Source organism: Macrobrachium nipponense, chromosome 1 (genome assembly GCF_015104395.2).
Source record: "Macrobrachium nipponense isolate FS-2020 chromosome 1, ASM1510439v2, whole genome shotgun sequence".
In the NCBI taxonomy this organism is placed as follows: Eukaryota; Metazoa; Arthropoda; class Malacostraca; order Decapoda; family Palaemonidae; genus Macrobrachium; species Macrobrachium nipponense.
Genome location: NC_087200.1, coordinates 44,446,425 through 44,466,075, shown reverse-complemented (window position 1 = coordinate 44,466,075; position 19,651 = coordinate 44,446,425). Strand labels below are relative to the sequence as shown.

The 19,651-nt window shown below is 36.5% G+C and overlaps 1 protein-coding gene across 1 annotated transcript; it reads left to right on the top strand.

Annotated features, from left to right (window-relative positions):
- Positions 1 to 527: 527 nt before the first annotated feature.
- Positions 528 to 1,331, top strand: LOC135218761 (tigger transposable element-derived protein 1-like). Its single transcript, XM_064255212.1, has one exon. The coding sequence runs from the start codon at positions 528 to 530 to the stop codon at positions 1,329 to 1,331; it is 804 nt and encodes a 267-aa protein (XP_064111282.1).
- Positions 1,332 to 19,651: the final 18,320 nt, after the last annotated feature.

Sequence of the window (19,651 nt, the reverse complement as noted above, 5' to 3'; positions counted from 1 at the left end):
AAAAAAAACCTGAGTTTGGACACTAATATGATTAGGACAAAGGCCAAATCTTGCCCGATGACAACGACAAAGGAGATGCTGAAGAAGCCACTGAAGATAATCTTGATGAACCTCAAGCCAGTATTAGCTCTGCCATGAGTGATTCGCCTCCTCGAGGATGAGGCTTTACAGCCAGCAAAGGCTGGTTCGATAAATTTCAAAAGAGATACAGCCTCAAAAGCGTGCCTTCGTATGGTGAGGCTGCCTCTACCGACACTGATGCTGCTCGTCGTTACATGGACGATGAGTTTCCTAAGGAAGTTTTTAACATGGACGAGAAAGGCCTCTTTTGGAAGAAGATGCCTTCTTGTACATCCCTCTTCAAGGATAAAGTGAAGAGGCCAGGCTTCAAGGCCCACAAGGACCATGTCACTCTCATCATGTGTGGCAATGCTGCAGGCTTTATGCTTAAGCCAGGCCTTATTTATAAGGCCAAAAATCCACGGGCCTAAAAAAACAAAAGTAAGGCTCTGCTCCCCGTGTATTGGATGCATAACTCTAAGGCCTGGATAACGAAAGCCCTGACCCTCGAATGGTTCCTCCGTTGCTTCATTCCCCAGGTGAAGCTGTATCTGGCTCAGAAGGGCCTCCCTTTTAAGGTCCTTCTCTTGATGGACTGTGCAGGAGGCCATGCAACAGACCTGCAAAATGATGGTGTTCAGATCGAGTTTCTGCTCCCTAACACCACATCTCTAATTCAGCCGATGGATCAAGGTGTCATTCGTGCCTTTAAGGCACTCTACACTCATTCCACGATGGAGGGCCTCATCGTGGCAGTTGACGATGACGACGAAGGCTTCACCTTGAAAAAGTACTGGCGTAACTATGACATTGTGTCATGCTTGACTAATATCCAGCAAGCATTGAAGGACCTGAAAACTGAGACCATAAATTCTTGCTGGAAGAAATTATGGCCTAACATGGTGCATGACTATGCAGGGTTCACTCCCGATGAAGTTCATCACTCGGCGGTGGAGAAGGCGGTGAGGCTGGCTCACATCATCAGGGATGAAGGGTTCGTCGACATGACGGAAGAAGACATCAACGGCCTTATTGATGCCCACTCAGACCCACTAATAGACGAAGACCTCCTTGAGATGACGAAGTCTGCAAGTGAAGAAGAAAGCGATGAAGAGCAAGATGAAGAAATTGAAGAGCATGGCCTTACCCTGGAGAACCTGCAACAATTGTGCAACATGGCAAGGGCAATGCAACGATTTGCACAAGACATCGACGATAATTTGGTTCGAGCTGTCAAGTTTAGCAACCGTGTTGACGGGGTTATGTCCTAGTACAAGGGCGTTTTGCAGCAAAAGAAAATACAACGACAACAACTACCCATCACCATGTTCTTCTCCAAGATTAAAACCCCAGCTACACCATCAGCGCCTCCAGCAGAAGAGCCTCCGAGTGAACCTGAAACCTCTACAAGTAGAGTGGGAGCCTCTTCTCTGCCACCACCAGCCTCTTCGCCTCTCTCAGAAGCAAATGTTGATGATCCAGCGCCAATATCTGACGATGAGGCGCTTCCCAAACTGATTTAAAGGCCTCACTATACCTGTGCAGTAACACCATCATCATCATCATTCATCATCACATTCATCGAACTGCACAGGTCTGTCATCGTCATTGTTATTGTCATTGCCATCGTCATTGTCATTGCCATCGTCATCATTGTCATCATCATCATCGTCATTACTGGAGTCAAGTCTCAAGATACTACTGTCATTGGCGAGTGTAGAACACCATAATATGTATCGAGAGAGAGAGAGAGAGAGAGAGAGAGAGAGTGAATGTATAACATTACGGTTTTATAATTAAATAGATTTAAGTAAAATATATGTGAGTGAGTGAATGTATAATATTAAGGTTTTATAGTTAAGAGATTTAAGTAAAATATATACAGTGGTCCCCCCGTATTTGCGGGGGATGCGTACCAGACACCCCCGCGAATAGTTAGCATCCGCGAATGTTTGGAACCCCCCTCTAAAAATGCTCATAAACTCCTATCCTGAACATGCAAACACCAAAGTATCCCTAAAAAGACCATCCTTCATCAAATATACATAAAATATCCTATTATGGTTCATATTAATCTTTGAAATATTATTAATACTGTTTTAAAGTAAATCTTACATTTTATGGTTATACATAAATACATACTATGTACGTACTGCACGACTTAGTTACGTATGTGAAAATAATTCAGTCCCCCCATAAGTATTCAGTCATGCACGTTTTCTTTCATACTGTTACTATTTGAGACATCCATTTTCTTTTTACAAAGGAAGCAATTGTATGTGAAATCACAAATACCAAATGTCTACTTAAAGTATTATCCTACATCAAAATATACCATTGAATTGGTATTATTAATATCATTTTAAAGTAATCTTAAACATTTTACCATTAGAAATATATAAACAGCCAATAGCAGAGAGAGAGAGAGAGAGAGAGAATAACTCCTTACGGTTTCAATAGATTGAAATGAACGTCTGTAGGCAACTTTTTTCCCCTCCCATAAATACATATATTTCTCCAGAGAAGAGAGAAAGAGAGGACTGTGCAATTATGTTTGTCTGTCTATCAATTCTTTTGCTGAGAGCGAGAGAGATAAAAGGAAGAAATAGAAACACCAAATGTATGACAGTATGACAAGTATCTTGTGTAGAGAGAGAGAGATTGTCCTTACAGTATTTAAAAGAGAGAAATGGAATGATTATTGTATTTAAAATACTCCGATATGAATTTTGTACTTATAGTATTATTGGAAAATATTAATGATAAACTTATTACATACATGTCCATGAAAATGATCTCATCTCAGTAAGAGAGAGAGATTACATAAAACCATTAAATTCGTTGACCATTGTAAGGCATTGTTACTTTCCCAGCTCCGAGGTCACTGGAGTTATGAGGTAGGGAAATTGATACAGAAAAAGACGAAGGGAAGAATTTTCATTTGAAATTAGTTATCGTATTATTACTACTTCTATTATTATTATTATTATTTGAAAATAAAATAAACACGTGCATTTACCATAAAAATTCTCTCACCTCAGTAAGAAAGAGGAGTTATCCTTACATGTGAAATGGAAAGGTAATTTTCATCTCTTTAAAATACTACCATTATGAATTTTGTAATTACAATTTTATTATTATTATTATTATTATTATTATTATTATTATTAAATAACTGAAATTATCAATAAACATTTTACATACTAGTACCATAAAAATTCTTTCATCTCGGTAAAAGAGAGAGAGAGAGAGAGAGAGAGAGAGAGAGAGAGAGAGAGTGTGTTTCTCTCTGTTCTCTCAAAAACAAAAAATACTTTAAACACTTCCAGCGAAAGAGAGGGAGGGAGTTACCACTATGACACATTATTATTTTGTGTGGCAAAAAAAAAAGAGAGAGAGAGAGAGAGAGAGTGAGTTAGCCTTAATTAAAAGACATGGATAGAATAGTACTGTATTTCTTTTAAAATACTATCACATAATATGAATTTTGTAATTACAGTTATTACCAATTAATTATTATTATATTATTATTATTATTATTATTTTTTTTTTTTTTTTTTTTTTTTTTTTTTTTTTTTTTTTTTTTTTTTTGCTCTATCACAGTCCTCCAATTCGACTGGGTGGTATTTATAGTGTGGGTTCCGGGTTCCATCCTGCCTCCTTAGGAATCCATCACTTTTCTTACTATGTGTGCCGTTTCTAGGATCACACTCTTCTGCATGAGTCCAGGAGCTACTTCAGCCTCTAGTTTTTCTAGATTCCTTTTCAGGGATCTTGGGATCGTGCCTAGTGCTCCTATGATTATGGGTACGATTTCCACTGGCATATCCCATATCCTTCTTATTTCTATTTTCAGATCTTGATACTTATCCATTTTTTCTCTCTCTTTCTCTTCAACTCTGGTGTCCCATGGTATTGCGACATCAATGAGTGATACTTTCTTCTTGACTTTGTCAATCAACGTCACGTCTGGTCTGTTTGCACGTATCACCCTATCCGTTCTGATACCATAGTCCCAGAGGATCTTTGCCTGATCGTTTTCTATTACTCCTTCAGGTTGGTGCTCGTACCACTTATTACTGCAAGGTAGCTGATGTTTCTTGCACAGTTCCAGTGGAGGGCTTTTGCCACTGAATCATGCCTCTTTTTGTACTGGTTCTGTGCAAGTGCCGGGCATTCGCTTGCTATGTGGTTTATGGTTTCATTTTTCGTATTGCACTTCCTACATATGGGAGAGATGTTATTTCCGTCTATCGTACTTTGAACATATCTGGTTCTTAGGGCCTGATCTTGTGCCGCTGTTATCATTCCTTCAGTTTCCTTCTTGAGCTCTCCCCTCTGTAGCCATTGCCAATTGTCATCGCTGGCTAGTTCTTTAGTCTGTCTCATGTATTGTCCGTGCATTGGTTTGTTTTGCCAGTCCTCTGTTCTTTCTGTCTTTCTCCTGTCTCTGTATATTTGTGGGTCTTCGTCTACTTTTATTAGTCCTTCTTCCCATGCACTCTTTAGCCACTCGTCTTCACTGGTTTTCAGATATTGCCCCAGTGCTCTGTTTTCGATGTTGACGCAGTCCTCTATACTTAGTAGTCCCTCTCCCCTCCTCCTTCGTGTTATGTATAGTTCTGTCCGTATTTGCTCTTGGGTGTAGTGCTTTGTGTATTGTCATTTGTTTCCTGGTTTCTGATCAATGCTGCGGAGTTCTGCCTTCGTCCATTCACTATTCCTGCGCTGTATCTGATTACTGGCACTGCCCATGTGTTTATGGCTTTTATCATATTTCCGGCGTTGGAGTTTTGACTTGAGTATCGCCTTGAGTCTCTGCCTATATTCTTTCCTGATCGTGTCCTTCATCTCTTGGTGTTTTATATCTCCTCCTTCCATTATTCCCAGGTATTTGTATCCTGTCTCATCTATGTGTTTGATGTTGCTCCCATCTGGTAGCTTTATCCCTTCAGTTCTCGTTACTTTGCCTTTTTGTATGTTGACTAAGGCGCATTTTTCTATTCCAAACTCCATCCTGATGTCCCCAGATACAATCCTTACAGTCTGGATTAGGGTATCTATTTCCTTGATGCTCTTACCATACAGCTTGATGTCGTCCATGAACATCAGATGGTTGATTTTGTTCCTCTTTTCTTGAGTTGGTACCCGGCATCCACCTTCTGTAGTACTTTTGTCATGGGAATCATGGCTACTACGAAGAGTAGTGGGGACAGTGAGTCGCCCTGGAAGATCCCTCTCCTGATATTAACCTCTGCTAGTCTTATTCCAGAGCTTGTAAGTACTGTATTCCAGTTGCGCATTGTATTTTTGAGGAAGCTGATGGTATTTTCCTCTGCCCCATATATTTTCAGGCATTCTATTAGCCATGTGTGTGGTATCATGTCGAAGGCTTTCTTATAGTCTATCCATGCCATGCTTAGGTTGGTTTTCCTTCTCCTACTGTTCTTCATTACCATTTTGTCTATGAGGAGCTGGTCTTTTGTGCCCCTACACTTCCTTCTGCAGCCTTTCTGTTGGTGGGGGATGGTGTTTGTCTCCTCTAGGTAGTTGTATAGCCTTTCACTGATGATACCTGTTAGTAACTTCCACATTATTGGTAGGCAGGTGATAGGCCTGTAGTACTGGCTATATTTCCCTTACTCTTAAATTGGTCTTTTTGTACTAAGGATGTTCTTCCTGTGGTCATCCTTTGGGTGCTTGGTGATTTGAGATACAATGCTGGAGTTTTGTTCGCTATTCGTGGGTGTAGGGCCTTGAAGTTTTTGAGCCAGTATCCATGGACTTCATCGGACCTGGGGCTTTCCAGTTCCTTTGGCATTTTCTTTAGTTGGTGTCTGACTGTGTCTGTCGTGATGTCTGTGAATCTTTGTTTTATTCTCCCTGTTTCTTCTTCCTTGACTTCCTGGAGCCATGTTGCATGTTTGTTGTGTGATACCGGATTGCTCCATATGTTTTCCATAGTCTCTTACTTGGTTCGGCTTCAGGAATTTCTCGGGTGGTTGTCTTCCCCTCTTAGTTGGCTGTATAGTCTTTTCTGGTTGGTTCCGAATAGTTTGTTCTGTTGGTATCCCTTATTCCTGTTCATGTACCGTTGGATCTTGTGTGCTTTGGCCTTAAGCCTCTGTTTTACATCTTCTATTGTGTTGTTTAGTCCCCTCTCTTGTACTTTGTATTTCTCGTTGAGTTCCTCCCTTGTTTTCTTGCTTCTTAGCCTTTTTTCTGCCATCTCTTTCAGTTTACTCAAGTCAGATCTCATCACCCTGATTTGCTTTTCCAGGCGCCTTTTCCAAGGAGGTTGCTGTTTTGGTTTCTGTTGGGTTGGTTGTGACGGTGGTGTTGGTGTTCGAATCCCCATCAGTTCTGCTACTAATCTTGCTCCTGCATATGTCAAGTTATTTGTTTCTGTGATACTGGTGGTGTGTATTAGTCTGATTATTTCATTGACCTCACTTGTTTTCTCCCTTAATTTCTTGGTGTTGTAGGCTTTCATGGAGGGGATCTTTGTTCTCTCTGTATCTGGCTCCATCCATTGTCTAATCTTTTCTACCCATTCCGTCCTCTCTGTTACTTCGTCGGTGTTTCTTCGTGTGTCGTTGTTTGATACTTCATCATCCCTGTCGTCTCTGTGGCATCGTCTCTCAGTTCGTCTTCGTGTAATTCGTTGTCGGTTGTGTGACATTTCCCTTTCCAGTTCTTCTCTTTCTGTTGGGGAGAGCCAGTTCTTTTCTTTATGTTCCTACTTGGTCTGCCAGCCTCTGCTCTGTTTGGGGGGTGTTATTCCTCTCATTCCAGATGTTGATCAATCTTCTTCTATATCCTCTCTCCGTCGGGTTGCTTCTGATGTAGCATCTCCATATTTCCTTATTTTCTTCTCTTGTCCATTTCTTCCTTTTTGCCTCTGTAGCTCCAATCTCAGGCTGTTGATTGCTGTCGTTGTGGTGATCAGTTGCTGGATGACGACCTCCAAGTACCTGACCGGTCGTTCCCCTACCCCTAATTGGGTTGAATACCTGGTTGCCGGAACGAGGCTCATCTTTGCCAAGTTCCATTTACGTCGTTATCGTTTATTCCTTCATTTCTTTCCATCATTGCTGAGTTTTGCTATTTAACCCCATAGCTGGACCCTACCCCCATCAGGGATAGGTACTCATTTACAGCTGAGTAGACTGAGGAAATTATGGTAAAGATCCTTTCCCAAGGAATCAACGCCGAGGAGAGCGGTCACCCATCCAACGACTGACCAGCCCCAATGTTGCTTAACTTGACTTAAGTCTATTGACGACCTAACCAACTCCTCCACGGCGCCACACATTATTATTAATATTATTATTATTATTATTATTATTATTATTATTATTATTATTATTTGAAAGTATTAAAAACATATAGTACAAGTACTATAAAAAAAATCTCATGTCTCAGTAAATGTGAGAGAGAGAGAGAGAGAGAGAGAGAGAGAGAGAGAGAGAGAGAGAGAGAGAGAGAGGGGGGGGGGGGGGGGGGGAATTTCATGAGCACTTGATGGCAACAGCACAACAGCTCCTTCCCCCTCCTGTCACTTAACTTGATACGTATGACAGTTTTAGTACCTGGAGTTAGAGAAAGAAGACTAGTATTTCCTTCATTCTTCCATGGGATAGACAGACCATAGCTGGCTGTTTTTTTGTCACACACACACACACACATCTATATATATTTTTTTAAATTTATAAGCTAAAATCTTACTAATTCACTATGGTATTTTCTTTAATGAATTGATATTATTGCTGTATAAATTAATATTAATATTTGAAAATATTAAATCATTTATTTATCATACAAAAAACATACATTTTTGTAGTAGAGAGAGAGAGAGAGAATTATTATTTTTGTGTGATATCATTTAAACTTATTAAACTTACTAATACAGTATTAATCAAAATTAATATTTGAAAATTAGTAAATCCTTTTTGTATCATAAAAATGTATTTAGTCATGAAAATAAACATCAAAATACACTAATTAGTGATTATTTTCGTCGGAAAATTCCGCGAATGGGCGAGTTCGTCCACGTATAATTTCTAGCCGCTCTTATGCCGGAGCGGTAAATAAAAAATTGTCTCCCGTGTGCCGGAGGGGTTTCAGAGTGAGCGCGGAAGAGGAAAAAATATTTTTGTCAAAAAATCACAGCGCGCTTAGTTTTCAAGATTAAGAGTTCATTTTTGGCTCCGTCTTTTGTCATTGCCTGAAGTTTAGTATGCAACCATCAGAAATGAAAAAAATTATCATTATCATATATAAATAATGCGATATATGATAGCGCAAAAACGAAATTTCATATATAATTGTATTCAAATCGCGCTGTGCGCAAAATGGTTAAAGGTAACAAGTTACTTTTTTTTCGTTGTAATGTACACTAAATTGCGATCATTTTGGTATATAACACATTGTAAAACGATAAAAGCAACACAGAGAAAATATTATCACAAAATAATGCATGAATTCGTAACGCGCGGACGTAAACAAATATTTTTTTCAAAAATTCACCATAAATCTAAATATTGTCCTAGAGACTTCCAATTTCTTTCAAAATGAAGACATATGATTGAATATTACTATACTGTAAGAGTATTAGCTTACAATTGCAGTTTTCGACCATATCTGACAAGTTAAAGTTGACCGAATGTCTATTTTTTTTATATATATATTTTTTATATGCAATTATTTCGGAAATAAGAAAAGCTACAACCTTCAAATATTTTTCGTTTTATTCTACATGAAATTGCGCACATTTTCTTATATAAAACTCTATGAAATGCCTAATATGAAACGGAGCAAATATTCCGAGAATGGGACGTACGTATTTCAGAGATTTGTGGCGGAGAATCCGCGCGGCGGAGTAGGAAGGAAAGATTTTTTTAAAATTCACCATAAATCTAAATATTTTGCTAGAGACTTCGAATTTGTTTCAAGATGAAGATAAATGACTGAATATTACTAGACTGTAAGAGTTTTAGCTTACAACTGCGTTTTTCGACCATTTCGGTAGAGTCAAAAGTTGACCGAACGTGGTTTTTTTTCTATTTATCGTGATTTATATGCAAATATTTCGAAAATGAGAAAAGCTACAACCTTCAATTATTTTTTGTTGTATTCTACATGAAATTGCGCACATTTTCATATATAAAACTTTATGTAACGGCTAATTTAAAATGGTGCAAACATTACCACAATCGCACATATGATTTTTTCTTCGGAAGGAAGAGTTACCGCACGGACGTAAAGAAAAGTGTTTTTTTTTTTCATAAATTCACCATAAATCAAAATATTGTGCTAGAGACTTCCAATTTGTTGCAAAATGAAGGTAAATGCTTGAATATTACTAAAATATAAGCGTTTTAGCTTACAATTGCGTTTTCGACCATTTCGGTAGAGTCAAAGTTGACCAAAGGTTGAAATTTTGGCAATTATCGTTATTTATATGAAAATATCTCAAAACTGATAAAAGCTACAACCATGGTTGTTTTTTTTAGTTGTATTGTGCATGAAATTGCGCACATTTCCATATACAAAACTTTATATAACGGCTAATTTTAAAATGGTGCAAACATTACCACAATCGCATGTATGATTTTTTTCGAAGAGTTACCGCGCGGACGTAAGGAAAAAGTTTTTTCATAAATTCACCATAAATCGAAATATTGTGCAAGAGACTTCCAATTAGTTGGCAAAATTAAGGTAAATGATTGAATATTACTGAATATAAGCGTTTTAGCTTACAATTGCGTTTCGACCATTTTTGGTAGAGTCCAAAGTTGGACTGAAGGTTGAAATTTGGCAATTAATCGTTATTTATATGAAAATATCTCAAAACTGATAAAAGCTACAATCATGAGTATTTTATTGTTGTATTCTACATAAAAAATGCGCACATTTTCATAATATAATACTTCATGAACGCTAAATTTACAATGGTTACAAAAATTATGTCAAAGTGACGAAATAATTTCCGAGATGTGTCACAGATACTTTTTAGTGCGGCAAGAAAGGAAATTCGTGCTTGCGCGCCTGCGTAACGATTGTAAAACAACACCTTGATCCGTGAACTCCCAGCATCCCCCAAGGCGCGTGATTCAAAAGTTTTAGGCTGGTAGGCCTATAAGTATTTTTCCACGAATTTTAAAAAAAACTTTTGTAAGTGGACGTAAAATACATCCAGTCGGCACACAGGAGACAAAAAATGTCGACGTAAAATACGTCCAGTCGGCGTAAGAGGGCTAGATAGGTTCCAAAGAAAAATCTGCGAATGTGTGAGTCCGCGAATACGGGGGGACCACTGTATATAAAGTATAAATATACATATTTTAAACATTCTGGTACCCACACACACACATGCGTAAATTCCTAGTGGGGCCAATCCTACTTAGCGGATTTTCACCTATCGCGGGGGGTTCCAGTCCCCATTAACCACCAATAAACGAGGGATCACTGCATATATATATATATATATATATATATATATATATATACTATATATATATATATATATATATATACATACATCATGGCAGAATTTCACTCGTCCTCTCTGACTTTGAATTGTTTGCACCATGACATACTAAATACTAAATTTATCCGTGAAATTCTATCACTTAAATCACAGTTATCAACTGACTAGACAGAAAGTCGTTAAGTTTCCTTTAAAATTTCAGTAAAGCGACTGTAATCATTAAAAACATCAAATGCTGGTTTGGAGCTGAAATTATTATACAAACTACTACTTCTAAACAATGGGAATATCACGACACACACACAGAGAGAGAGAGAGAGAGAGAGAGAGAGAGAGAGTTGGAATTTATTCTGGAGCTAAGACAGCTGTCGCTGAAATTTTTGGTGCTGAAATGGCGGCCAAATCGTACCCGAGCCTCATAGGGCAGTGATCTTGGACCACTGCTATGTATTTTAAGTGCATACAAGTTTTGTTTGAACTAAAAAAAACAAGCTTTTTGCATATGTAGGTGATATTACTTGATTTGCATATCTATTCTGCTCTCTAATGATTAGTACGTCTAAGAACGGCAATTTCCCGTCCTTTACCCATTCTGTTTTAAATGTTATAGAAGTCAGAACTAGCGAATTTAGTTGATTGAGAAATGCATTGAAATCTCCCCAGCTATCATCCCAGTAAGTAAAAATATCATCTACGTAACTAAGTCAGACCATATTGCGGGGTTTGATAGAGGACAAAATTTCTGTTTCAAAATATTCCATGTGTAGGTTTGCTAGAAGGGGGAATAGTGGACTGCCCATGCTGCAACCAAATTTATGTTTATAAAAATTACCATTGAAAGAGAACACCTTGTTTTGTCAATACTAAGAGGACGAGAGTTAATGAGGCAAAAATCACAAGGGAATAGTTTAATTTCCACCCTACCTGTGTCACCAACAGAGACTTACTGCTACACCTACTTATGTTTTTGTATATATGATCTTGTAAGACATCTTATGTCCATATTTTACCAGTGATCAGGAGCACAGAAGGAAGAACTCGAAATATGTGGTTGCAACGTTAAAATAGTGTTTTAGTGGCCTTTTATCTTCATACACACACACACATATACATATACACATACACATACATACATACATACACATATACACATACACACACAATATACACACATATATATATATAATAATCATATATTATATATATAATATATATATATATATATATATTATTATAAATATATATAGATATATATATATATATATATATATATATATATATATGTATATATATATATATAATCAGAATCATTTGTGTTGCTACCTCAATAACGTAAGTCGTAAGTGAACTGAAAATTTTGCTAATATTCTGCTATACATGTTAGTTTTTTTATAAGGGGTGTCTTGCAGATTACAGAACACCACCGTTAACACTGTTGGTGAAAGGTTGGTATCGATCTTGTGAACAGTCGTGTCTGTTGACAAGACACGATAATCTATAGGAAATATCTAAAAAAAAAAATACATGATTACTGACTTCCTAAGTGCTTTTATCTTATTTATTTCACATATTTCCTTAACTGCACATTTTACACTCAAACCCAGTATCGTCAACAACAAAAACTTTACGCTCATCACCTTAATTAACGATATTAGATTATGGAGACTTTACTCTTTGTTCAAGAAAAATACCTGCTTCCCACTCCTCCTTCCTTGGCCTGATGGTGCGACATCTGTTGGGTGCTTAATTACTTACTTGTTCAACTGCTTCGGGGTTTCATAGTCGCGGATTCGTATTCACTCTAGATCAGCGGAGGGAACGAACTTTTGTGCGCCATAGTACAGTGGTTCCCCATATTCAGGTGGATGTGTACTGGACTCCTCCATGAATCCACGATTAGTTGGAGCCCCTTATAAAAATGCTGAAAACAGCCTATTTTGTTAGTTAAAACTTAAGAAAATCCCACTAAAAATGTTATTACTTGGTTTTTTGAATAGCTTTATCACAAAAAGTACATTTTATGATGAAACTGATAAAATAACCAGGAATTTCTGGGCATTTCTCATAGAAAATACCGCAAACAGGTGAATTTTCTGCGAATAATGGGGGGAAATGTTCACGAGAGAAATTCGCAAATGCGTGAGTACGTGAATTCAGAGAACGCGAATACGGGTGTCCTCTGTATAATGTATAAATATATATGTATATATTATGTATTGCATTTATATATTCAAACTGATAAGGCATTTCCTTACTATTTGCTTATTTATGTAAGTTCCTGTTACGTAATCCATTGGCTTTGCTTTATTGCTTGTATACTAAATGCCAATACATGCTGAAGTGAAAAAGATCTATGAAAAACAGTTCTTTTTTTATATTTTATGGCCCCCATGATAACATAAGTCTGGCAGTGTTGTACATCAAATATTTGCCTGAGATCACTGGCCACCGACTGGTGATTTTGATTAACATGCGCACAGCCATTTCGCTGGTTTGTTGGTATATAATCCTGATGACATGCATGTCCGCTGATCAGGCCCGCTTGTCTGGACATGCCATTAGATTCAACATATCTATATAGTGGCTTGACTTTAGATTCAACATATCTCTATATTGGCTTAAAAATATCTTTTTCAGCAACTTTGCAGAGCACACGAGAATAGAGATTGGCCTATAGTTGTTGCAGTCTGCAGATATGCCACTCTTTGGAACAGGCACTGTATTACGGAGCTTGTGCTCATCCACAAAGATACTACATTAAATAAAAACTATAGAATCTACTAAACTTGGCAGACAGCATACTAGGAACTTCTTAAAAAAACAAAGGGAAGAAAGCATCAGGGTCTTCTCTACCCCAGCTATTTAGACCACTAAGTAGATTCTCTCAGCTGAAGATTTTTTTAACGCCCTCCTATTTCCGTGGAGATACACCTAGCTGAATTGAAAGCAGGGCCAGAGTTGTATGTAACTGGTCATTCTTTAACCTTGTTATTGCAACGGATTCATGCTTTTTTGGCTTTTGACAGTATTGGGTCTTTTTTGTGAGGAACATTGTCTCCTGGTACAATCAACAGTTCCAATTCATTTTCACTGTCCACCCAACTAATAAACATTCTGCTTCCAACAACAATGGTTCTGAAAATAATGATGGTGAACTAAGTACAATGTATCAGAAAAGTAAGAATGAAGCAGTCAATTCAAGTTAACTGAGTTTCTAGTCAGCTTGCATTGTCATAATAGTTCTTAAGTGGAAAGATACCCACAGGAGGAAATATGCTTAATGTTCCTGGTGTACTAAATTTCAGGGAGTAGAAAGTGGGCAGGCTGAAACAACCCAAGCCAAAGCTAATGAGTGACAATGATAACAGCTGCCTATGATTTATGATACGATCACTTGCTTTCACCCAGAAATGGCTGATTAAGCACTCGATATGAGTAAAAAAAATTGCTTCTTCTAATCCAAAGTTGGGAGATTTGCCACTCAAGAAATATAATTTCAATATGAACATGATTATATCAAATATTGTGATCACTAAGTAAATTACCCCACTGAATTCAAGGGAACATTGTACAGTGTACAGTACTTCATAAACCAATAAACAGGCTAGAAAAAGAATTTGCTACTGAATTATCACAGAATTTTAATAAGGACGCTACACGATTGTTTACACTAAACTTAAAACTCTGTCCACAATAAAAAAAAAAATTTAATGGATTATTTCTAAAGCAATACATTACATACAGTATAAATGGTTGTCCATTACTGCTGTAATTACAGGAGATATGCTTGAATAAAAACAAAAATTAATAGCTAACCAAATGTTAAGTTTTGACTTATTCTAATACTACTATGTACTGCCATTATTAATGTATTTTTTTACTCTAAAATCTATAACACCATTTATCTTATTCATCTCTAATAATGTAGCCTGCAAATCTTGGTGTATTCTGAAAGCAATGACAATCTAAACGGATGCACTACACTATATACATAATGGCAACATGTTAAAGCATATGCTTGCAGCATAACACTTCATAATAAGATATAGAGTAATGTAACACATTTCATGCTTCCGAATTTTAATAGTTCTCAGACCTTAAAATATGAACCACATAGCATTTTCTCCATTAACTAAACATGAATTTCAGGAAACTTTTCTTTAGTAATAAGAACTGCTGCATAATCATTTTTTTTACCTGTCAAATTATACAGTTAAGGATTTAAGGTTCAAAGTCACATTTTTTTTTTCAGGAGTAATCAAACCTTGGAAACAAAACCATTATGAAAGAGGCAGTCAACAAAAATACCTTTTCAATGGCCCAGAGAAACTTCACACATTCAGATTTTTTACTAAACCAAGAAGAGCATTGATTGCCTTTGCTACACCATCATGGATCTCGTGGAACTGTCCTTCATACATAAATGCTGGTGAGGTTACAACTTGGTTGGCTTCATCTATGTGCACTTCATTCACAGCCTGATGAGAAAAAAAAATTATGAATTTCATTAAATTAGGCCCAAACCTGTCATAATTAGGCTACATTTGTTTTGCAACATCATACTGTCTTAATAAATTTCAGAATACGGATTTGCCATATTTAATTTACTGAAATCCACATAACAATGAAAAAGATTAAACCTGTTTCCGTACCAATATCATTATATAATAATGTACATAAATCTGTAAATTACACATTAAGAATTATTAACAGACAATCATGTATAAACACCATACTCCTCCATTCTTAAAGCTTTTCTATCCACTTTTAAAATAAACTTCATTACATTCTACCAACAACACTATTTTAAAGAAATTACTTCCATGAAAAATACATCTAGCCAAGAGATAGAGCAGCCCTCTACCATTTGTACACTATATTCCTTGCACATAAATTACCTGTTTTCCTTACCATTACCATTTTGCATTAATTGCATTAATTTTTTCATATATGGGGTTAGTTGCATGAATAATTCTCTACCATGGAAATTGGTCATAAAAGAGGACTTGAACCAGAGGTGAATTAATTATTATCAGTAATTAGGCTAACCAAATTGTTAAGTCATTTCCAGATTCATGTGCCTCTTGGTGCAGCCATAATTGGGCGATTAGCATCATCTTCATTCAACTGGACATCCTAAGCTTGTCCAACACCAGTCTCACTAGGCTGAATGAACACCTGTCTCATTGGGCTCAATGGAGGTATGAGGAAGGTTCAGTTGCACCTTTATTGGGAGGATTCTGCCTTGTTCTTTTTCCAGGAGATCAGACATAGAATGGTTTGAACTTCATGCATAATACAACTTTGGTCCTGCTACTATTTCCCTATTTGGGTGGTGCTGGGTAATTTGATGATGAGTTTGGGAGCTCCCATTCTGACCTCTGTATTTTACCTTGATTGTTTGATTTTAGTTCATAGGTTTTGGAGTAAAGTCTGAGTGACTTCACTTTATGGATTGAAGGTGGGAAACTGTCAGGGCCTCCTAACTCACTCTACAAGGAGGCGCCTATAATCCACTAGTCTTATTTGTCCTTTGTCCTTAGTGGTTGTTCAAGCCTTTGTATGTAACTTTCACAACTCTTTTTGGACAGGTTTGCTATAAAAAAAAAAAAAAAAAAAAAAAAAAAAAAAAAAAAAAAAAAAAAAAAAAAAAAAAAAAAAAACAGGTTTTGACTTGGAAAAAACCTATTTTTGGTAGTCACTGTTGAGCCTTCAAAGATTACCCTTTCCATGGTCAAACCAAAACTCCATGGTGACCAAACTAATATCAAAGAATTATCTTAACCCTCTTACGCCGAAGGGGTATTATAAAAATTGTCTCCCGTATGCTGGGGGGGTCTCGGAGTGAGAGCGGAAGCGGAAAAAATATTTTTTTCAAAACTCACAGCGCGCTTAATTTTCAAGATTAAAAGTTCATTTTTGGCTCCTTTTTTTGTCATTGCCTGAAGTTTATTATGCAACCATCAGAAATGTAAAAAAATATCATTATCATATATGAATAATGCAATATATGATAGCGCAAAAACAAAAATTCATATATAATTGTATTTAAATTGCGCTGAGAGCAAAACGGTTAAAGCTAAAGAGTTAATTTTTTTTCGTTGTATTGTACACTAAATTGCAATCATTTTGGTATATAACATATTGTAAACAATCAAAGCAACACAGAAAATATTATCACAAAATGATGCATGAATTCGTAACGTGCAGACGTAAAAAAATGTTTTTTCAAAAATTCACCATAAATCTAAATATCTTTCTAGAGACTTCCAATTTGTTTCAAAATGAAGATAAATGATTGAATATTACTATACTGTAAGAGTTTTAGCTTACAATTGCAGATTTCGACCATTTCAGACGAGTTAAAGTTGAGCGAATGTCAAATTTTTTTATATTTATTTAATATGCAAATATTTTGAAAAAGAGAAAAGCTACAACCTTCAATTATTTTTAGTTGTATTCTACATGAAATTGCGCACATTTTCATATATAAAACTCTAGAAACACCTAATATGAAATGGAACAAATATTACAAGAATGCGACGTATGCATTTCGGAGATTTGCGGCGGAGAGTCAGCGAGCGGAGGGAAGGAAATTTTTTTCTAAAAATTCACCATAAATCTAAATGTTATGCTAGAGACTTCGAATTTGCTTCAAAATTAAGATAAATGACTGAATATTACTAGAATGTAAGAGTTTTAGCTTACAATTTCCTTTTTTGACTATTTCGGTAGAGTCAAAGTTGACCGAACGTGGTTTTTTTTCTGTTTATCGTGATTTATATGCAAATATTTAAAAAATGAGAAAAGCTACAACCTTCAATCATTTTTTGTTGTATTCTACATGAAATTGTGCACATTTTCATATATAAAACTTTATGTAACGGCTAATTTAAAATGGTGCAAACATTACAACAATCGGACAAAAAAATTTCTGATTTTTTTCGGAAGAGTTACCGCGCGGACGTAAGGAAAATGTTTTTTTTTTTCATAAATTCACCATAAATCAAAATATTGTGCTAGAGACTTCCAATTTATTGCAAAATGAAGGTAAATGATTGAATATTACTAAAATATAAGAGTTTTAGCTTATAATTGCGTTTTTCGACCATTTCGGTAGAGTCAAAGTTGACCAAAGGTTGAAATTTTGGCACTTATCGTTATTTATATGAAAATATTTCAAAACTGATAAAAGCTACAACCATGGGTTGTTTTTAGTTGTATTGTGCATAAAATTGCGCACATTTCTATATATAAAACTTTATGTAACGGCTAATTTAAAATGGTGCAAACATTACGACAATCGCACAAAAAAATTTATCGGAAGAGTTACCGCGCGGACATAAGGAAAGTTTTTTTTTCATAAATTCACCATAAATCAAAATATTGCGCTAGAAACGTCCAATTTGTTGCAAAATGAAGGTAAATGATTGAATATTACTAGAATATAAGAGTTTTAGCTTACAATTGCGTTTTTCGACCATTTCGGTAGAGTCAAAGTTGACTGAAGGTTGAAATTTTGGGCACTTATCGTTATTTATATGAAAATATTTCAAAATTGATAAAAGCTACAATCATGAGTATTTATTTGTTGTATTCTACATGAAATTGCGCACATTTTCATATATAATACTCCAACTAACGGTTAATTTAAAATGGTGCAAAAATTATGTCAAAGTGACGAAATAATTTCTGAGATGTGTCACTGATACTTTTTAGAGCGATAAGAAAGAAATTCGCGCTTGCGCGCCTGCGTAACGATTGTAAACAAAACAACGCCTTGACCCGTGAGCTCCCAGCATCCCCCAAGGCGCGTGACTCAATAGTTTTCGCCTGGTAGGCCTATAAGTATTTTTCCACAAATTTTTAAAAAAACTTTTCAATGTCGACGTACAATACGTCCAATTGGCACCCGACAGACAATTTATCTCCACGTATAATACGTCCAATCGGCGTAAGAGGGTTAACTGGTCTTGAGGCCAGGTATTGTGCTGTAATGATAAACATCATAACATGTGATAGAGTATAAATGGACTCTGGATAAAAGGGCACTTTCTGTTATCCTCAGCGAATGCTAATAGTATTCACCCAGTTTACCTACGTAAAAATCTGACCAAAACACCATCCCTTTATGTTGGTCAATGAAGGATGATGCCTTACTCAAAACCCTTGTCTTTTCATCAGGAAAGTGGGAGGGTTTTGAGGGCTCAACAGCCACTACCAAAACCAGGTTTATCCTACATCAAAACCTGTTTCATGAAAGTATAGTCTCTGTCTTGTCCTCAGGGAGCTTCACAAAACTGACATTTGACAAAAAGCTCTTGAATTTTAATCCCAACAGCCCAAAAACATTTATGGGCATGGTTTAAGCCCTTAGTTTCAAGGTGCCATTCTTCATTCCAAATACCTTTAGGTTTGGTAGCAAAGAACAGGAAATGGAATTTTTATTCTAAAATTAATATTAATAATACTTACCTGTATAATTTATCTAGCCCTAAATCCCCCAAAACCGCACCAAAATTTACCACATTGGCAACCCTGTTACCTCCTATTCTGTCCGCCAGTTGGCAACACTGTCGTTGACAGATACAAAAACCTTCCCTCAAATCAGTTGTGATAGGCAGATCGTGGGGTAGGATGGGTGGGACTAGATAAATTATACAGGTAAGTATTATTAATATTAATTTTAGAATAAAAATTCCATATTAATAAACATTACCTTAATATAATTTATCTAGCCCGATTAACCACATTGAAAAGGAAGAGGGAATCTGAATACAATTTCCCCTTCGGACAGAATAGGAGAAAACAAACAAAGAAATATATATCATAGGCAGTCAAAACTCAACCCAAGGTCAAAGATACTAACAACTCAAAGTCTCCTACCATAATGCCACCAAACTGCGGTAGCACAGGACAAGGAGTAAGTGCATAGTCAGTCCGTCTGTACTAAAGTCAGGTGACCGACCAGGTGACCAGTCAGACGAATTGCGGACAGCAAGGCTGCACCCTGAAGACTATCAAGCACTATTCTTTCCCTAAAGGATGAGTGTCTGGACTGTCTGGGCGATTCAAAGCTAAGCAAAAACCTTGGGGGTG

Excerpts from the sequence above, each read along its gene's own strand:
- LOC135218761 (XM_064255212.1), top strand. The coding sequence starts at position 528 with ATGCATAACTCTAAGGCCTGGATAACGAAAGCCCTGACCCTCGAATGG.